The 19,998-nt window shown below is 41.4% G+C and overlaps 3 protein-coding genes across 4 annotated transcripts; 1 reads left to right on the forward strand and 2 right to left on the reverse strand.

Annotated features, from left to right (window-relative positions):
• The first annotated feature begins 35 nt into the window (after nt 1–35).
• tox4a (TOX high mobility group box family member 4 a) lies at nt 36–5,822 on the forward strand. Its single transcript, XM_044368663.1, has 9 exons — nt 36–588; nt 677–742; nt 1,148–1,447; nt 1,676–1,921; nt 2,009–2,350; nt 2,480–2,560; nt 2,645–3,352; nt 4,676–4,818; nt 4,927–5,822. Exons 1-9 carry the CDS (start codon nt 484–486, stop codon nt 4,982–4,984), a joined length of 2,049 nt encoding a protein of 682 aa, XP_044224598.1. The 5' UTR covers nt 36–483; the 3' UTR covers nt 4,985–5,822.
• A 919-nt stretch (nt 5,823–6,741) lies between these two features.
• Nucleotides 6,742–12,882, reverse strand: LOC122994136 (E3 ubiquitin/ISG15 ligase TRIM25-like). Of its 2 annotated transcripts, none has more exons than XM_044368667.1 (9): nt 12,778–12,882; nt 11,439–11,555; nt 10,995–11,267; nt 10,550–10,867; nt 9,736–9,825; nt 9,493–9,577; nt 9,316–9,405; nt 8,819–8,875; nt 6,742–7,466 (listed from the first exon to the last, which is right to left on the reverse strand). In XM_044368667.1, exons 3-9 carry the CDS (start codon nt 11,250–11,252, stop codon nt 6,931–6,933), a joined length of 1,434 nt encoding a protein of 477 aa, XP_044224602.1. In that variant the 5' UTR covers nt 11,253–11,267; nt 11,439–11,555; nt 12,778–12,882; the 3' UTR covers nt 6,742–6,930. The 2 variants fall into 2 exon arrangements, with proteins under 2 accessions (XP_044224602.1, XP_044224601.1); XM_044368666.1 differs by having other exon boundaries at nt 9,733–9,825; nt 12,778–12,881.
• Nucleotides 12,883–14,289: 1,407 nt separating this feature from the next.
• Nucleotides 14,290–19,110, reverse strand: si:rp71-1g18.1 (uncharacterized protein LOC559922 homolog). The gene is made up of 4 exons (XM_044368664.1): nt 18,714–19,110; nt 18,132–18,304; nt 17,808–17,898; nt 14,290–16,528 (listed from the first exon to the last, which is right to left on the reverse strand). The coding sequence occupies exons 1-4, from the start codon at nt 18,961–18,963 to the stop codon at nt 15,588–15,590; spliced, it is 1,455 nt and encodes a 484-aa protein (XP_044224599.1). The 5' UTR covers nt 18,964–19,110; the 3' UTR covers nt 14,290–15,587.
• Between the last annotated feature and the right edge of the window lie 888 nt (nt 19,111–19,998).

A 19,998-nucleotide genomic window follows, 5' to 3' on the forward strand; every position in this document is an offset into this window, starting at 1 on the left:
GGCTTTCTCGTCTGTTCACTGCTCACATTGACATTCAGTAAGTCACACCACGCGTTGGTATGGTTACTCAGTGGTTACAAGTGATGCTAGTACATTTTCCGACAGTCCTTGAACCCAGCAGTAGCTAATGTGCTCGGGTGCTTGCAATGAGCAGCTTTTGTTTTGGGCCTTCAGTAAACTATGCGCCCCGGGGGAGTTAATCGAAGCTAATGCATAATACTTTGGCCACATTGTAATCATTTGGTTAACTGCTATCTGCCTAAAATCATCCCCATTATCCCAGTCCTTCCTAGGGCGTCAAAGCTAAGGTAACGTTAGCATCATCTCCTCGTCATGCTAGCCGGCAGCGATTAGCTAGTTAGCTCGATGCTAGCTGCTTTAGTCAGTGTTGGCCTAAATGGGTAGAAAACTAAGAAATTCCCCTTTTCAACTAACTACGTATACAACGTGTGGTATAGTTTGCTAAGAGGGAATTATTTCAAAATGGACCTTAATTTTTACTCGGACCTGTCGGACGGTTGTGCTCAAAATGTTGATTCGGAGTTTTTGGACACTCAAGCTTACGGTGGATACTCTGAGGAAAATAAGGTAAAACAAAGTTAAACCGGTATTTAATAGCAAAGCTTTTATGTGAAGTTTCACGTTAGTTAATTCAAAAACTAACGGTCTGTTTCAGTTTCCAGAGGGCAGCGACAGTTATCTGACTATTAGCGGACCGGGCCACCCTTTTCTGTCCGCCGAGGTGAGTTTCACGATTCAATATGTTTATTGTCACTCCAGTTATACAAGAATAATCGTGTGAAATACTGTGGCTGAGAGGCTCCAGTACAGAAAAACAGTAAATAAATGTATAAAAAACACATATTTTGAAAAATATGCACATTTAAAAAAAGTCAAGGCACAAAAAGGTTGCATGTATAATCATTGGTCAGAATATTGCACAGAGGTTAGATTGCACTTTGTGTGTGTGTGTTATTTATTTAGTGGTCTTACAGCTGGAGGGGGTAAAAAAAAAAACTGTTCCTCATTCATTATTCATCAGCTACACAGCAGTGCAGACAGTGTGAAACATCTTGATTATCTTCAGAAGTACACACACGTGTTTGAGTTACTATTCCTCAATCCTCCTCTCTTCCTCCAAATACAGCAGACATTTCATACTCCCAGTCTCGGGGATGAGGTTTTTGAGATCCCTCCCATCTCCCTTGACCCAGACCCATCCCTGAGCATCAGTGATGCCGTGTCCCACTTTGAGCTGTCTGACGGGTCAGATGGCACCGGGGGACCTCCAGGCTCCCGCAGCCTTGTCAGCAACCTGGTGGTGGAGGCCAACGACCCATCCTTTGCCTCCACCTTTGTGAACACTGGGTCCCAGGGATTGGAGCAGCTGAACCTCGGGGCCATGGGCCAGGCTGGAGGGGGAGCCCTGCTGAGCTCCTCTGCATTGGTAAGTGCTTCACCTGTGAACCCTCACATAGAATACTGATTGGTGTGGTCATATATTAGTTGTTGATGAACGCAGTTTAGAGTTGTTTGTAACTTTTTTTGTTATTGCATTACTTGAATTATCTGTTACTTCAGGATTGACACAGTTGCTCCAAAAGTATCTATGTGTCTCTTGTAAAAACATTTTCTCTAACCCTGCTCTCTTTCACCTCTACTAATCCTTCTACAGGAACTGGGTAATACCAGTGGGTCACATTTTAGCAGTTCATCCCCCATGACCATTGATGTTCAACTTGGTGATATTGGTCACGGTCTGTTGGGAAGCAGTCAGCTGACTACTATTAACCAGTCGGAGCTAACAATGGGTCTCGGGGGTGAAAACATCGGGCATCATTCAGGGACACCTGAGCAGCCGCTGTCAGCAACGCCGTCTCCAGCTGGCTCCCTACAGGATGAGGACATGGATGACTTCAAGGTGAGGGCTTAAACCTTACATGCATCGCAGCCAGTTTCAAATAAATGCATGCAACTAAAACATGCTTTTCCCTCTCTCTTTGCTCAGAGGAGTGTGCTCGTAGACTCCCCCATGTCTCTCTCCTCCTCCTCCTCTGTCCTCTCCCACATGTCCTCCAACCAAGCTCTCCTGTCTTCTGTGTCACCGGCTACGGCAAGGAGGGGCGGGGGGAAGCCAGCCACACTGGCCTCGGTGAGTGGGGCAGTGGGCGCAAAGAAAGGAAGGAAGAAGAAAGACCCCAATGAGCCACAGAAGCCAGTTTCAGCGTATGCCCTGTTCTTCAGAGACACCCAGGCTGCCATCAAGGGCCAGAATCCTAACGCGTCGTTTGGTGAGGTGTCGAAGATTGTGGCCTCCATGTGGGACAGCCTGGCTGAGGAACAGAAACAGGTATATGCATACATGTTTGCATATATAAATATTCTGTGTCAGTCTTGGGGGAGAAAAAGTTATTGTTGGTTGAAATGTACAGACAATTGGCATCTATTTACAGCAATGATTCTTGTTTGTCTTCATTAGGTGTATAAGAGAAAGACAGAAGCAGCTAAAAAGGAGTATTTAAAAGCACTGGCAGCTTATAGAGCCAACCAGCTCTCACAGGTAAGATCATGTTGTTTTCTAAAGCAGTTAATGTGCTTTTCATTCATATTGCTTTTCTAATTTTTCCATCTGTCTTCACCACAGCCTGCCACTGAGGAGATGGACACGGCCCCTTCACCACCTCCACCAGTGGTCAACCCGACTCCTGCAGCCCTCCCCCCCGCAGGTCAACAGGCCATCCGCCCAGCTATCAACAACCTTGAAGAGAACACCATCACCAACATTTGCGCCTCCAACATCATCCTGGACGTCCCGGAGATGACCACACGTTCCCGCACAGGGGCAAACAAAACCACCACTACACCAGCAGCAGTCCTCCCAGCCCAGCCCATCACTAAGATTATAATCCCGAAGCACATGCTGCAGACGGGGGGCCAGGTGGTGACCGTCCTGCCCGGAGGGGTCCGCACTCTGCAGCCTGCGCTGGTGGTGTCGGGCGCCTCTCGTCAGCCACCACCACTGCAGCAGATGCAGAATGCGCCGCCTCCACCGCGACTCCAACAGATGGCACCAGCACCTCCACCCTTGCAGGCCAAGCCCCGAGAGGGGAGCACCACACCGGGCCTCCCTGTGTCTGTCACGGCCACACCTCCACCTCCACTCCAGATAAAAATAGTTCCAGCCTCCTTACCAGGAAAAGAAGCCCTGCCAATTATTGTCCCCACGACGGCGGCATCAGTGACTACATCTGGCCAATCTGCACCTGTTGTTGCAGTGCAGGTGGTGAATTCTGCCGACACATCAGGCAATCCCGACGAGGATGTAGTTGCAGAAGTGCTACCTTCAGAAGAGGTAAATGTTCCTCTTAATACATTTCTATTGTTTTTGGCAAGCTTAGCAGTAGGGCTATTTTTTGACTTACTTTGATAAGATTTTTGGTTATTGACAGGATCTGCGATGTTTTGTTGTTTTTTGTTTTCTTTTAGGCTGGCTTATAATTTATTTTTAGACATAATCAATATGTTGTCATAGCAACAAATATCCAACATTCAGAAAAGCAGATTTATTCACTTACCTAGAGCTTGGGTTGCAACTAATAATTATCCATGACTGAGTAATCTACCTATAATTTCTGGTATTGCTTTAAAATGTCAGCAAATACCAAAAAGTGCCAGTCACAAGTTTCCAGAGCCCACAGTGATGTTTTAAAATGTTTCTTGTTCAACTAACAGTCCAAACTCAAAAAATATTCACTCAACTATCACAGAAGACTAAGAAAACCAGAAAATATTCACATTTGAGACACTGGAAGCAGTGAATGTTTGGCATTTTTACATAGAAGTGAGTAGTCGATCATCACAAACAGTAACAGATTAGTTTTCTATTGATTAACTGACTAATTGTTTCAGCTCTAGCTGTGGCATGACCAAAGTTGAAGTTAAATCTTTACCATCTTCTTCTTTACAAATCAGGAGATGTTAAATGTGATCCATCTCCTTCGCCATTACAACAGTGCCTGTAAACTTTGGACTTTTGTTTTATGGATGTAATTAAGATGTTTTGAGGTAATTAAGTGTGCAGCGCTGTGATTTTAGATTACACATACTGACATGCTGAGATGGGAGACACTGTGCACACAAATACTGGTGCCAAGGTTTAACCAGTTTTCACCAGTTTCACAGCAGAGTGGCAAAAAGAAGGCCACTGTTGAAAACACTCACATGACATCTGGGGTGGTGAAAATTTGCTGTTCATTCAGCACATCATGTAAATTTATGGAGTTTCAGCAGTTTCAGTTTAGTAGTCACAAGGCTGTAACCACTAAAACTTGACTTGAAGGAGGGTGAATACTATGAAAACAGTTATTTTATATTTTATATTTGTTTGCATGGACCAGATACATCTGTTAAGATTTGTTTTCATTTTGACATCGGATCTTATTCGCTTGATTAGAGCAAAAAAAAAATCTGAGTTACATCATCTGGTCTTCAGAGATGTGAAAGGAGCAAAACATGAAAGTCAAAGGTGTTGAATAGTTTTACAGGCTTTTTCTTTTCACTTGTGTTTGCTCCTTCACTTGTATGTCATCAGCACCTACTGTGACAAGCCTAGGTCAGTGTTCAGAAAGTCTTTGATATTAATTGTGCTTTTTCCAAATCTTTCCTAATCTTCCAGGATGAGATGGAGGTGAATGAGTGCAGTGAGACCAGCTCTGTGAAGAGCGTGTGTGTGAGGGCCGGCTGTAACAACCCAGCAGTAGAGAGTGACGACTGGGACAAAGAATACTGCAGCAACGAATGCGTGGCCACTCACTGCAGGTATGTACAGGTTTGACAGCTGCACATGCATCACAGTTAATGTATAATAACTTTTCCAGCGGACATTTGAGAACTTTTCTAAACTATATTTTCTGGGGTTTTTTTCAGAGATATATTCAAGGCTTGGTGCTCCATCAAGAATCAGACCATGGGGACAGTAAAATAAAGAGCAGCTTCCACCAGTCACTTCAAATGCTTGTTTTTAACTGGCGCTCAGTGTTACTAGATGACCAGATGACCAATGGAGGACAGAAACGTCAAAAATACATTTCACTGAAGAAAAACCAAGTGTTATAGTTCTCACTATTTTGTACATGTACAGTACTGTAGGTTGGACATGGTTGCTGTTCAGGAGTTACGACAGAAATTCCCTGCTGGTATGTTTGGCATACAGACTATTCTAACAACAGAAATGTCCGCAGTGTGGATAATTATGTAGTGTTACGTTTGAGTATGTATACAGCTTTTATTCAGGCATCAAGGGACTTTGAGGCAGCTAGAGAGAAGAAAAACATCAGCACAATTAAGCAAGAAAGATGGCCAAGACGCCGGTGATCTCGGATTTTTTTTTTTTTTTACTAAAGCCCACACAGGTCGATTTATACATGTTTACTGTAAATTATATCTTTGTAAAAGGCTGATACAGGCAAGCAAGGTCTGTTTCTCAAAGATCTGTGCTCTGATGAAGATGAAGATTTTAACATTTTGACAGCAGTTTAAGATTTCTGTCTGATTTGAAATCCATGCTTTGGATTTTTTTTTTGGTGTTTTCATGTTGTGTCAAGAGAAACTACAATTCCAACTCTATCTGCAGTTAGCTGAAAAAACGCCTTAGTTTAAGTGGACAAACATTTGTATCACTGTATACCTGCTTTTTGTACTGAGGATAGTGGCCTTTCAAGGCTTAATTTTGCCTTCATTTTTTTTGTAAAACATTCTGTTCATTGTCAATTGTTAAAAAATGCTTGACTTTCATGTTTTCTTAATAAATGAGCAAAAAAATGCTCAATGTAGTGATTTGTCTTTTTGCTATGTCCCTTAAAGTGAGACTATATAACTTTTGAAAGAAGAAATAACACATTCTTCTTCTGGCTAATGAAAAGTTGTATTCAAAAGCGTTAAAGTGAACCATTGCTCAGAGGTTTTGCTGCTACAGCCTTACTTGGTCTGGTATGACCAGTAGCTTATGGTGGCTAATGTTAGCAAACTTAAGATACATATTAACTGTTACTATTGTGTGTTTGCTGACTTTACGACTCTCTCTGCTGCTAATGTAAAGCTACATTTTGGCATTTAACACTATCTTGTGGCCAAAGTGTTCAGAAAAGTTAACATTGTTTCACTTTAAAGCTCCTGAAAACTTGGTTTAAAATCTGTGAGAAGAGCACAGACAAAAACCTAAAAACAGAAAGCTCTGATGTGAAATAACCAAATCTGTGCTAAGATTGAGAAAATTAGTTTTCAGGGCTGTAAAGTCCAGATTCAGGCTGTTCTCAGTTCTTTCATCTCTGTGTGAAGAAAAGAGAAGCTGGAATGTTATTCGCTCCACATTGAGGTTAATCATTGAACACTGACCTATCAAGCTCAATGTTTCAACTCCAAAAACCAAGAAAAGCAGTTGGGCAAAGTCAAAGAGTTAAGACTCTTATGTGCAGATTTCTTTATGATTACAGCAGTAGATTACTGTAATGACAATCATATTTTTTTTAAAAAGCCAACAAGAAAGCTGACAAGCTGGTAAATGCTATGTAGAAAATACAAATTTCACATTATGTACATGTAACATAATTCACATTTAACCTGAAATAAAGATCTACCATCAAAGACAAATCAGTTAATCACACACACACACACACACACACACACACACACACACACACACACACACACACACACACACACACACACACACACACACACACACACACACACACACACACACACACACACACCATAAAAATATACCTGAGGCAAATGTTCCACTTTTTGGCTTTGGGCTACTCTCACCTCCACTTTCAGTGCAAATTAACATTAGTTCTTGTTGATCACCACTGGAGTAAAGGCAGTCTGGATCCAGTGTTAGCAGAATATTGTGACAGTCTGAAGGATTATTCATGAAGCTTTGATAATAGAGATTCTGCTGGGTGGATCCACACGGTAAAGCCCCAAACCCAGGCACAGCGGTTCAGTCAATTCAGCCTTGAACTCGTGCAGCTTTGTGGTGACGGTAGAGCCCACGGCACTGAATGTGATGTTGCCTTTCTCAAAGTTAAACATCACCGCTATCCGGTTGCTCTGCAAGGTTGTAGAGAGAGTGTATTTTCTATTGTTGTGGTATGCAAACAGCTTGCCTTTGCCAGTGTGCGTCAGGCTCCAGGACTCAGGGTTGTTTCCGAAGGCGCTGCTGCCTTTGCTCTTGCGTTTGATGCTCTTGTAGGACACAGCGATGTCCCAGTATCCCTCAGCCTCCACTTCCCACCTATGGGTACCGGTGGAGAAGCACTGGGTGGAAAGGACCTGTGGGGCTACATCAAAGCGGCTGCTCGTGCTGGGGAAGCCCCGCTTGGCTTCCACTCTCTCTACTGTCAGGAGGTCAGCGGAGACTCCGAGGAAGGGACTGGCAGTGTCCAGGTCCAGCGTGAGAGTTACTGAGAGACAGACAGACAGAAGTTTAATAGAATACAGTAGCTTCATGGAAATTAAAAGGCTAATTAAAGACTAAGAATATGGGCTGCTCCAGTTATTACTGTGGCATCTTTGCACTGCCCTTAACTGAGATCATGGTTTTTTTTTGTCCTTGAACTCACCTTACTACCTTTGTTAAACACTTTTGTCGACAACTGTGTCAGAGAGGTGGTCTTCTTGAGTATCATATAGGTTCAATTGTGTGCTGTCCTTCATGTTACATATTTTCTGGGCAGCAATGCAATGACTGTTCACATGCATGCTAGTATCCCTGTTCTGATTGGGTTTCTTGAGTGTTTTTGTAAGTTCTTTCACATCAAAATCAGCAGTTTCCTGATAGAAACTGGGATGTTGTGGGATTGTAAAAAACCTTATCCAGGTTTCCGTGCTTGCAGGAGTTTCCTCAACTCAAGTTACACAGTCAAAAAATAAATAAATAAAAACATGATAATGAACAATGTGATGATGGTCAACATGCTGAAAGAAAAGCAAAAGTCAGACAGCTGTGATGCAGATGAGAGATTTTATTATCACTCTTCCATTACTGAAGATAAGATGGGGAAGTGAAATCTTGAGTGGTAAAAATGCAGCAGAGTCCAGGTAGTCAGAAACCAGACTGAGTTCATCCTCAACTGTTTAGTTAACGCAGTCAGCTCAGAAATGGCAGATGGGCTGGATGTGGAGGAGTCACTGACAAAAACCTGCACTGATACAGGTGATCAGATACCTGGATGATATTAGGATCATGTAAACAGGGATGTGAATAACCAAGTTTCTCTTTGTTCTGTGTTGACATCATATTTTGAATAAGATCAAAACTAGAGGAGTGTTTCATAAAGCAAGATTACCAGTTGAACCAGGCTTATTTTTAGGAACTTCAGTTATAAAGGATCTCAGTGGACTTGAGTTTATCTCTATTTGCGTCAGTCTGAGCTTACTGTTGGCTAAAAGTTGACTTGCTGTTTATTGCAGTGGTTTTGTTCATTTTTTCCATGGCTGAAAACATCGGTGTTGTCCTTACATGTCAGATTTTTCCACTGTGAATTGATGTGATCTCACGTCTGTGTTTCTAAGTCATCAAAAAAAACAACAACCAAAAAACACCCATGCTTGATCCTATTAGCTCCGAGTTCCCTTTAACAAGCAGCTTAGATGTGGTTCAGTTTGTCAGGCTCATTCAAGACAGGCTTGCCAGAATAAGCCCGGCTTTTCTGAGCCACCTTTATGAAACACCTCTCAGGATAAGACTTGAGCCAGGACACTAGTGTGTATCTAAACATAGTAATAGTTTGCTTATCTGTCTTTATTGTGATACCTTCATCTTCTGTTTCTACTGGATTGAGGCTCTTCATTGGATGATCAACCAAGAGTTCTACATACAAAAAAAAAAAAAAGAAAAAGATTATTTGAAGAAATGTCATCGGAATAAACTGAATGATTCTTGAAAAAGCCTCCACATGCTCCCTCACAACTCTTATTTAATACTAGTAAAAAAAGTTGACAGCTCTTGTTTATGGTGTGTGTTTTACTCATTTCGGCTCAGCACCAAGAATAGAGATTGAAATTCTTGCACTATGTACTACCAGCAGGCTATTAACAGTCACATAAACACCAGCAAACATCCCGCTACATGTTGTAATGTGGAATGAATTCATTGTCCATTGTGTTGTGATGTGCTAAACACAATGAATAAAGATTGTGAGCTAAAATATGTCGGTATACCATCTAACTCTGCTCTGCAAATGTTGCTGAATTCTCTGTTTTTGATCTCATCAGCGGGCAACAGTGGGGTCTTGAGGTCTGCTTTCTTACCTGCTATGGTAGAATAGATGTGATGCATACGGCTCTGCTGCTTGTTCAACGCTTCTGTTAGCGTCTGGTTTTCCACAGAGTAGTTGTAGGCTAGTAAGAGGAAAGACAGCATACTAGGGTTTGGTCATGGATATTTGTCAGAGAGCTAATTGAAGATAGCAGAAATGAATCTTTTACCATAATACAGAACAATAAACCACAGACAGAGCAGCACCACTGTGACACTGTTGAGGGTCGAGTCGACTGGGTTCACTTTCTGCTTCTGACAGGAGAAAAATATATATTAGATCTGAAAAGTGTTAAAAACAAACTAATCTTCAAAATTACATATTTGAGTGATTAGATAAAGTGTATGTATGTAAATCAAATGTAGGTTTATTAATTATTTTATTTTGCTAATGAGAATTTAGGGCTCACTTCTTGTTGGATTTCTTTTTGCAGTTTTTTGACAGAGTCCGTGGATGCCATAAGTTGCTCCTTGAGCGTGTTAAAGTGCTCGTCCATGTACTTCTGTTGAATGCACGCGCGCACACACACACACACACACACACACACACACACACAATAGTACCATTAAATACCCTGAAAACCTGGTTCCCAATCATACATATTTCATATAACTAAACATTTAAGTAAGCAACAATTAAAGTTAAAGTTTAAAAAAATATATATCATTTGCTCTTACTTATGAGTTTATCACTGAAAAAAAGCTAATCTGCTTCATCAGGACTATGTGGGATGATTAGATTTGACTGACAAACCACCAACTTTACTCAGATTGTGCTTCAAATGTTGCTAAATCCAGACTGACATCTGCTTTGTCCAACAAAGCTTCACTCACTTCAAACTAGTGAGAAGAGCACAGATAAAACAAGAAATAAAAACCTCTCATGTGAAATAATCCAAACTGTTCTTACTTTGTGTTTATGTAAAACCCTGTTGGTTAGTTTTTCATGGTCTTTAAGGAGTTAATGAATGAAGCGGTGTGGGGACGACAGGTGAGAGTCAGTCTCAGATTCTCAGGGACCAGAAAATCCTGTTTCTCCAAAGCAACAGAGCTACAGGCAGGCGTGTGGGTAATCCCTCTCCGTTTACAAGAAACTGCTGCTGCCACTTCCTTTTCTTGTGAATCCACCCTGATTTTTTTTTATTGATATGATGTCCTGAAAATGCCACAGTTATTCCAGTTTGGAGAGGGTGATATATATTGTTATAAAAAGGACTCTACACTCACAGTCAGTTGTCTCCGCAGGGCAGTGGAGGTCTCAGTAGCCAGGTTGAGCTGCTTGCTCTCCAGGGCGCACATGTTGCAGATGTAGCGTCTGGACGTGTTGCAGTAATACCTGAGCACCTCGTCCTCATGCTGCGGGCATTTCCTCTCCTGGAGGTCACCCAGGGGTGTGACCAGGGGGTGTCCCGTGAACACCGGCAGCCTCAGGTGGTCCTTGACGTGCTCTTCGCACAGCGACAACTCACACTTGAGACAAGTTTTCATAGCCAGCGTTGTTTTCTCTGGGCAGCAGTCACAGTACACATTTTTTGTGTGCTCTTCCTGCTCATAAAAATCAGACATTTAAGATGTGGGAAAATGTATGTTAGACACGTGTTCACTTTTAAGGATTAGCTTTAAGATTCCTAAGCATCTTTTAAGTGTGATGATTGTAGTAAGATGTAAGTACCCTCCTCCTCCTGTTCAGCCTGAAGTCCTCAGCGATGCTGGCCAGTGCGTAGCTCTTCTGTACCCCTACGACCTGTCCAAAATATCCCCTGCAGTCGGGGCATCGGAAGGGAAGGTCTGAGGTGTGACCCACCATGCCCTCCAGACAGTCCATACACAGGCTGTGTCCACATGGCAGCTGCCGAGGATCCTTGAAGATGTCCTGACACACTGGACATGTCAGCATTTCCTCAAAGTGGGTTTTCTCTGTATTTGCCATTTTTGAGCCCAGCACCTTTTCAAAAGAGTTCCAGTGAGCATTAAAACAGCAAACAGGAAGGAGTTAAGTGCAAAGTATACACAGCACTCGGTTGCTGCCTTTGTGAACAATATCCTCTATTGTTTGTTTTGAGCCTAACATGGGATCTTAGGAACACATACAGTGTAAAGACGGATTATTTCATACCTTGAAAGCTAAAGTTGGGGAAAGCCCTCAGGATTGTCTGTCGTCTGTCTTCCATGCACCCAGCTCAAAGTGAAAGCACTGCTGGGTTTATATGTGTACTTCCTGTTGGGGCGGAGCCTGAGAGGAGGAGACTCAAGAGTCACTCGTATAAATATGAGATGACCAACTTTAAAGCGGAATATAAAACTACACAAACTACATATCATTATTATATATTCCAAAATATGACAATTATTGTTAAAACTAGTGCTTTTTTGTTTGTTTGTTTTTTAAGTGAGAGAGAAGAAATAAAAGTAAACACCCATGTTTTCAGTTGTTTTGTCTGGTTAAACCTCCTCTGACGTTAAACTAGTTATTTTGAGACTTTGTGGAGGTCGAACTCTGCCAAGACTTTATGACTAAAGGACTTGTCAAGTCAGGTGTGTTTGTTAACATTAATTATGACTCAGTCCATAAAAGTGTTCCAAGTCCACTGGCCTTGGAACACAAGTTCACCATACCCAGAATGTCTTTTCGGTAGTTGTCTTTGGCCGTCATGAGGCTCGTTATCAACCAGCTCAGTCAGCTCTGGGTTTTCTTATCAAGCGCGTTCATGTGAAAGAGGCGAGCGACACCATCAGACCATGAATGAAATATTTCATATAATTTGAGATGAAACGGTGATACAAAGCACCTGCAGAAAACTTCTGTTTTAGGGACAGCAAATGTTAAATTCAACGAAGTGTAATGTAAACGAGCCTGTAATCATACAACAGAATAAGAAGATGTAAAAACACTAGAAATAATTTCCACATATTAAATGTAGACTTAGGCTTTGAATACATGAAGGAATTATTATATATGACCTCAGTATAGAGTGAGTATGTTTTGCTATTTAGTTGGATGATGAAGAATCATTTTGAACAGGCCTATGTCACATAAAAAACGTAAAAGTAATGTCAGACTGTTTCTGCTACTGAAGCAAAGAGAGGAAAACAAGTTAATGTCTGTCTGACTTAAATGTTGCATTTCATGGGAGCTAAGTAACAGTGTGTGTTTAAAATAAAAGACAATCTTTCGTTTTTATTTGAAGTTATCATCACACAGGTGTCTCATGTTATTATGAGTTGCATCCACACTGTCAGCTGACACTCCAGGGATAAAATCAACTTTGCACAATTACAATGCTGATAAAATCATCATTATGTGTTTAGAGTCGTAAACGATCTCTCCGTTTGTTATAAGCTAGAAGTTTTAAAAACCAGGGTGGAAATACAAAGCCTGGAACAATAAAATGTGTCCACTGACCTATATAAATATATATTGCTCCTTTTTACTTGTCACTTTATTGTAAACTCACTTTCGTCCATGTCGGGATCCCGTAGAAATGATGACTCATTTTTATCCAGTGATATGATTGGTCAGTGGTCAGGGTGGTGACAGGTTGTGATCCTCTGAAGTTAACCTGCTCCGGAGTAGGTTAAATGTTCAGCATTTGTTACCATGGTGATGTACCACCGTCATAACCCTGAAAACCCAGAGTTAAACCTGAAGTTACCTCGCTAACCCCAAACCTGCTTCTTAGTACAGGCCTCTGGTTCATGCTGTTTGGCTTACAGGAACAAATAAATGACACAGAGCCATCAGTAATATCATTGGTTTCGGTTTCTCCAGTGTGTTTGTTGCTAATCAGTACAATCACCCAAATCAAGTGGAAACATCTGTGTGTGCTGTTAAACTGTGGCCACATAGATTTGTGGACTTAACTAAACCTCTGGCACCACCATGAGGTTTACATGTGTAGTTTTGAGTGAACATCTCAACGGTTCAATAGATTGCAGTAAGATTTGTAAGATTAATTGTACTTTGTTCACATTCTTCTGACTCTGGAGCCATCATCAGGCAAAAATACTATTGATTAATAACCAAATAAAAGTAAAATTTTACAGGTTTCATCTGTAAAATGTTTAAATGTCCATCATCCTCATCTGTAGAGTAGTTCCTGTTTACTGCTAATTATCAACTTATCTAACATGATAAACTATTAGCATTTAGCTCAAAGCACCACTGTGCATAGGAGATAACACTGATACTAGGACAAATAGCTGTATATTAATAATATGACAGAGCATTTAAACAGAATAACAAAGTATATGCTAATATCACCCACCTGAATATGTAACTGAGCATGCAGCACATATGTTCTTCAAATCTTTATTTAACAATAGGAGTGAGAAAATCAATGAAAATTTGCTTTTTTTTGTTTTGCACTATTAGCACATTGCTGACTGCACAAACTTAAAACTTGGGCAGAAACGAAACCAACCAAGGTAATAAAGACACCTGTATGATTTTATCAACTTCCTTCATAACCACTTTGTAACAAGGCACTTTTATGTGTTGTATATAATTCTTTTATTAATGTCTAGTAAATTATTTACTTACAGTTCAGAGATCAGTTAGAAGCCAATTTACGAACAGCTTTCAGGTTGCCAGGTTGTCTCTAACTGGTGAAGCATTAATAAGGTCAAGTCACTAATAAATGCTCACTTTCTAATAAGCCATCAAGTCTCTAGTTAATAATTAATATATGGTATTAAACCATGGGTTCTGCTGTTGAACTAAATGATTTAATGAAATAATTAACAAAGGGTCATGAGTTTCTCACTTTCTAATAAGCCATTAGCAAATGTTATTAGATCATCTGCAGATCACTGGCAGCTGTTTTCCAGAAGGTCAGAGGTCAAATGTTCCATTGGATTTTTCTGATGAAATAAAGAGCTAAAAAGACAAAGTTTACCAGCTTAATAGGAAGCGGTGGCCTTCCTGCATGCTGAGTGTAATGTGTTGAGGGTTCACACAACAATACAACTGCATTATCTTTTTTTTTTTTAATAATACAGAGAGAACAGAAAAACATTTTGAGACAAAAGTTATCTAACATCAGAAGTTTAAAAAGGAAACAGTATCTGTATTGCGGAATAAAAAAAAGTCTTATTTCAACTGTCTTTAAAAGTGGAATATGAGATAACATTGGTTTAACCTTTCACCTTAAAATCATTCATAAAAGTTTTAACATTTAAACCAGATTTCTTATAAAGTCTGCATAATTACATTTAAACATCTAGAACAGGAACAGAAAGAAGTTCAAATATATACAGTAACATGAATATAAAACAAAAGTCGAGAAAGAATAACAGGAATATAGAAATAAAAACCTACACCTGGTTAATGGTGCAAGGTGGGAGAACCTCCTTGCAAACATGTTGCGTTTTTCTCATAAGGTCTAATGCTAAGAAGTGTTGAGTAGTTGACACTCTTGCACTCTGTCCCAGTAATACTATTGGTCCACAATCACAGGAAGCAAAGATATGGCGAGGAATAAGAAACAAAGAAAAAACATCAGTAGTATGTGTTTCTGGAAAAAAAAAAATCATCACACTGCAACCCTCCATATTTTTTATTAAAATAAAATCTTTCTGGAATGACTCAGAGTCTCAGGAATTACTCAGGATTGTGGTTTCTGTTTCTGTTCTTGCTTTAACTTTTCACCACAGTTTTCCACAATAGCCATAAGCCCCTTTCACACATGCACCGCAACCCTGAAATTTTCCAGCCATATTCTAGAGGAGCTGTATGTGTGAACACAAATGTCAACAAATGTCTGAATCAGTTGGACCAGAGTTACGAAGAATTCACAGCGAGTGAGTGAGTGAGCGAGTGGGTGTTTTGATGACATTTCTATCATCCGGCTGCTGCCGGATAAACACAGCAGGCCGGATGAGCTGCATTGTTTTGACTGGGCCTGAACGCTCTGCTGTGAAGCTAACGCTGATGGGAGTGAAGACTTCCTGTGAGTCTCATAAAATAAAAGCAGTTTTATTTTTGGTGAAAAGCTTAAAATGCTGAATTACAACTGCAGTGTACTTTACTTTTACATTTTGTGTCGTGCCTCCTGCACGCTCTATTCAGGCGCCAACCCTCGCTAAAGCAAACAGAGTTTTTCCAGTAAGTGAGAACATGTCTGACACGGCAACTCCAGACAATGTCCGGACTTGATTCTCCAGACATTGCCTGGAGTTCATATGTGAAAACGGCTTTACAGTGTTTTGAGTCTGAGGTAGAAAATGGTGCAACCATCATGAGCAGCCACGGGCTGTTATTTCACAGCTAAATGCCAGCAATCGTTCTGAATGAAGGGACAAAGAATCCACACTGGCTGAGTTTGTGTTTCTCCAGATTTCTTGTGATCCTGAACATCTTGCCACATGTGGTGCAGCTGAAAGGCTTCTCTCCTGTGTGAAACCTCAGGTGTGCTTTCAGATTGTCTCGGAGACGGAAGCTTTTGCCACACTGCGTGCAGGTGTGAGGTCTCTCCCCCGTGTGGAACCTCAAGTGGCGGCGGAGGCTCTTTCTGAGTGCGAACGTCTTAGAGCACACTGAACACGGGTACGGTTTTTCACCTGTGTGGAAGCGCTCATGCCGCCGGAGAATCTTCCGCCGTTTAAACGTTTTTGTGCAGACGCTGCAAGTGTAGCCGTCACGGGAGTGGGTGACGACCTTCTGGAGCCGCCAGATTCCGTTTCCACATGAGGTGAAGCAGCAGAGGCGATGGCCAGTGTGAAGACCTTGGTGTCGACGGAGATCTTTGGGCAGAGGCCACGGTATTTTGCTGTTAGCACCATCAAACTGAGATTTAACCTCCGTCTCAGGTACAGTGAGCACATTCACCAGTTGAACTGCACAGGGGCGCATCAGCTTTTTGTCAGGAGAGGTCAGCTTCAGTTTCATCTGGAGATGGTTTTTCATGTCTTTTGGCGTGTGGGTCAATTCCCAAACCTTAACCTGTGCTGGAGTCACAGCTCCATCAGATGGGGACGGACTGTAGGCAGTACCCTTAGCGGTGCTGACACAGGCTTGCTGAGGCTCTGCTTGAACTGGCTTCTCTGTATTTTCAGGTTTTGCTGCAGGAGACTCTGGCTTAAGGATCAACGGGCAAACAAACTTCACCTTGTCCCCTGAAGTAACGTCACTTGTGTCTGGCTGGATCACAAGAAGCTTCTGTTTAGCTGGAGAGCTTTGTGAAGATCCATGTCTTAGATCTGCAGAGACTAAAAGAAGGTTGCTTTTAATTACACTGTGCATTCCCACCATTTGTTGCTCATTTAGTTAACCGGTCCCTTCATCATTTTTCCAGAAAGCTTTTTGCTTAGGTGTAATCTGACCGAATACGTCTGGATTGGGTTTATTGATTCCAAATGCAGCAGAAAGATACAGAAATCTCAGTTATTTGCATGATATCTTGTTGGACAGGTGTAGTTAAATTTTGAGGTGTAGCAAATCAAGTCAGCTCAACGCAGCAGCACTATCTAACAAACATCCAATTATATTCTCACTGTGCCTCATCTTGCCATGTGTGTATGAGATTACACAGATTAAATATGTATTGATAAAACTCTGAATTCAGTTAGTGCCACCAGTTTTTCATAGTGGAAATGTGGGTACTTTTGTGTGAAAGGTAAAAAACCTTGGTTACATACAATGAGGACTGTTTTGATGTGCAGCCTTACATCTTATCTCTGTGCTAATTGACCAAATGGGTGCGAAATTCAAATTGATAAGCAGAGTCTCTATATAAAATTTGCTCGCTTGAGTTTGTAGGTGTTGTAGTTTCCCACAGCTGCCAACAGGTGTTAGTAAATAGACACATTTTACTGATAGCACCTTTAAACGGAACAATCTGTGGCACTTGTGTAATTTTTATTCTTATTCATTTCGGGAAGCTGAAACTGAACTTTACATTATGTGAAATGCAATGAGTGGGACTTGAGCCTATCCCAGAATGCATTGGGAGAGTCGCCAGTCTATCACATGATTATGTTATGTTCACATTTGCTCGTTTACCTCCAACAGCGTTTTGCACATTTGAGGAAATGTGTGAATTTCTGATCATCTGTATCACTCTTTTTGTTAGAATTTTTACTGTTATGATCAATATTACATCGTCAACTCCTGTGATGAAAAACCTGACAAGCATATATATTTTAGACCCAAAAATGTTTTCTTGTCTTGTTATTGCTTTTATGTAAAAGTACAAACCATACAGAGGACAACGGTTTCTTCATTTCTAGTTGGTAATGACAAGACCAGACCTCAGTGTCTAATGTCTCTTTTATGGAACTTCCTCTTGTAAAAATTGCGCATTGTCATCCAAACTCACTGAATGTCAGTGTGTTCCTAGTAGTTTTCCTGTATTTGTTCAAGAATTCAATCCTCGGCAGATAAAAACCCAACAATGTCTGATTTGCGTGAACTCTCTACTCTTCACACTTTGGCTGTGAGTTTTAGTCTTGGGCTGAAAATAGTTTATCTCACAGCCTTGTTCCTTACCATGCAAATCTTCAGTTTGTGGATCACTATCTGTTGAGGACCCCGTTTCAAGGACGCTGATCCCCGCCATATCCACAGTCTCTGCCACAACCTGATTAAACAGGAAATACCACAAAAGAACAATGGAGTTTTGAATTATGCTCGTATCATGGTTTATTGAACAGCCATTGAAAAGTCATTCCAACAACTTCCATATGATGACATGCAGCTATAAAACAAATCAGGCAGCACCAACACCCTAATACATATGCTGCGCTCACAGTATCGCTCTGTGTGTCACTCTCATTTCACTGCTGATTTACATCCCTGTAAATCCTCACTGACCTGTTCCTTCAGGGGCGACCACTCGGGGTCATCACGGCCATTATCTTCAGTAAGGAGGATGTCTGGTGGAATGAGGCACCCCCCCTCCTCCTCCTCCTCCTCCTCCTCCTCCTCATCCCCCTCCTCCTCCCTGTACTCTCTCATACAATCCCCATCTGAAGGGAGTGGGGAACCTGTGGAGAAGAGGGGGGAGGGGTTAAGACCCTAACAGAGGCACATACATTCCTTTACACTGGGTCTGCAGTAACAACAGTTCTCAACTACACATTAACAAATGCACACGGAGCATGCAATGATTATGTGCATACACAGTAACAGTCAAAAGTTGCTTCCTAATCATTTGAATGAGAAATGTGTCCAAACTTTTGACTGGTAACATCACTGTTTGCATCAAACTTGAAATATCCAGACTGCATAAAAATCTGCTAGACATTGTTGCCGATTGACTAGTGTAGTCAAGATTCTTAAAATCAACTAGTCTCTCTAGCCTCTAGACTGCAACCCCCCTCATGCATCTGTTTCTGCAGCCTAGCCATGGACCCAAACAGGAAGTCATAGCATTTAAATGTCCAGAACACATACCAGAAAGCTGTAACTGCGGATTAATGTCTTCGTCCACTTGCACGCCGATGCTGCGTTTTCTGTTTCCTTTCGATAAACTCTCCACGGTTTCATTTTCCTTTCCGTCCTCGGTGCGGCCCAGCTGCACATCCAGAGCCGAGGCTCGGTATCTGCTCTCGAACAGTTTGGTTAACTCCACCGAGGCGACTTTGACCAGCGCAGCCAGAACAGACTCCACCTGCGCCTGGATGTCCACGACGCCTGCCGACATTTTTGGCTGCCGTTGTCGTGCAGGAGTCCGCAACGTTTATGTAAAAAAAACTGAATAAAAAGGAAGTTGAAATCTGCAGAGACCTTTATTTAGCTTCCGTCGACAGCCACATGGCTTGCAGAAAGAAGGGGCGTGTTACGCGCAGGCGCGCCAAACTGAAGAGCTGGGACGGGCGGGGCTAAGAAGATGAGACGAACCGACATAAACAAAGACGAAGCTCATTGATGTTGTTTTTCGATCGCTAAAAAATCCCGTATGTCTCACGTTCTCCATTTTTGTCCTTAATTTCTTGTCTCCATCTCTTTTTATTTGGATTTTTTTCAAATCATGGAAGTGTTTGAGATGTCTTACTGTTTTAAGTGTTTTTAAATCCTAACCAAAACAAAGAAAGTGAGGCACAAGAATGCAAATACTTTCATTGTTGGAGGGTACAACAGTTTGAAGAGCAAAACTGTGGCTATTATTATACATGAAAATAGCCATAGTTACATATCCCCTCCAGACATGTATAAAGACAGACAAAAATACTCTGCTTGGAACAATAATGTGTGTCTGACATGTTTTTCCACATATAGCCTATATAATTACCACATTAGAATGGGCCTACTTAAAGTAAGTTGAATATTGGGCCACAATCGACTTGCAAACTAGTTTTGATGTCACAAATAATACTCATAGGCCCACCCCTTAAAATCTGGAAATGTGTAGATGTCTTTTAAAAGTGACAGAAATTACAGGTGGCCATGTTAGGGGTTAAAAAAAAAGACAACACAAACCTATCAAAGGTGGAAGTGTCTTTAATACAATTTGCAAAATGTGTCTTCTCCCACTGTAACTTAAGGGCTTCCAGCTGGTGGAGATGTCTTCTGATAAACAGACCCATGACCTCATTAGTTAGCAACTCCGTACACACAAGACTGTATTTATGCTTGACAGATGTGTACACCATTTTCCACAGAAACGTTGGGATTTATGTGCACAGTTCATTGGGAAAATGTGTCCACATCTACAGTATGAGACTGCTTGAGGAAGAAC

The sequence above is a fragment of the Thunnus albacares genome, chromosome 12, assembly GCF_914725855.1.
Source record: "Thunnus albacares chromosome 12, fThuAlb1.1, whole genome shotgun sequence".
In the NCBI taxonomy this organism is placed as follows: domain Eukaryota; kingdom Metazoa; phylum Chordata; class Actinopteri; order Scombriformes; family Scombridae; genus Thunnus; species Thunnus albacares.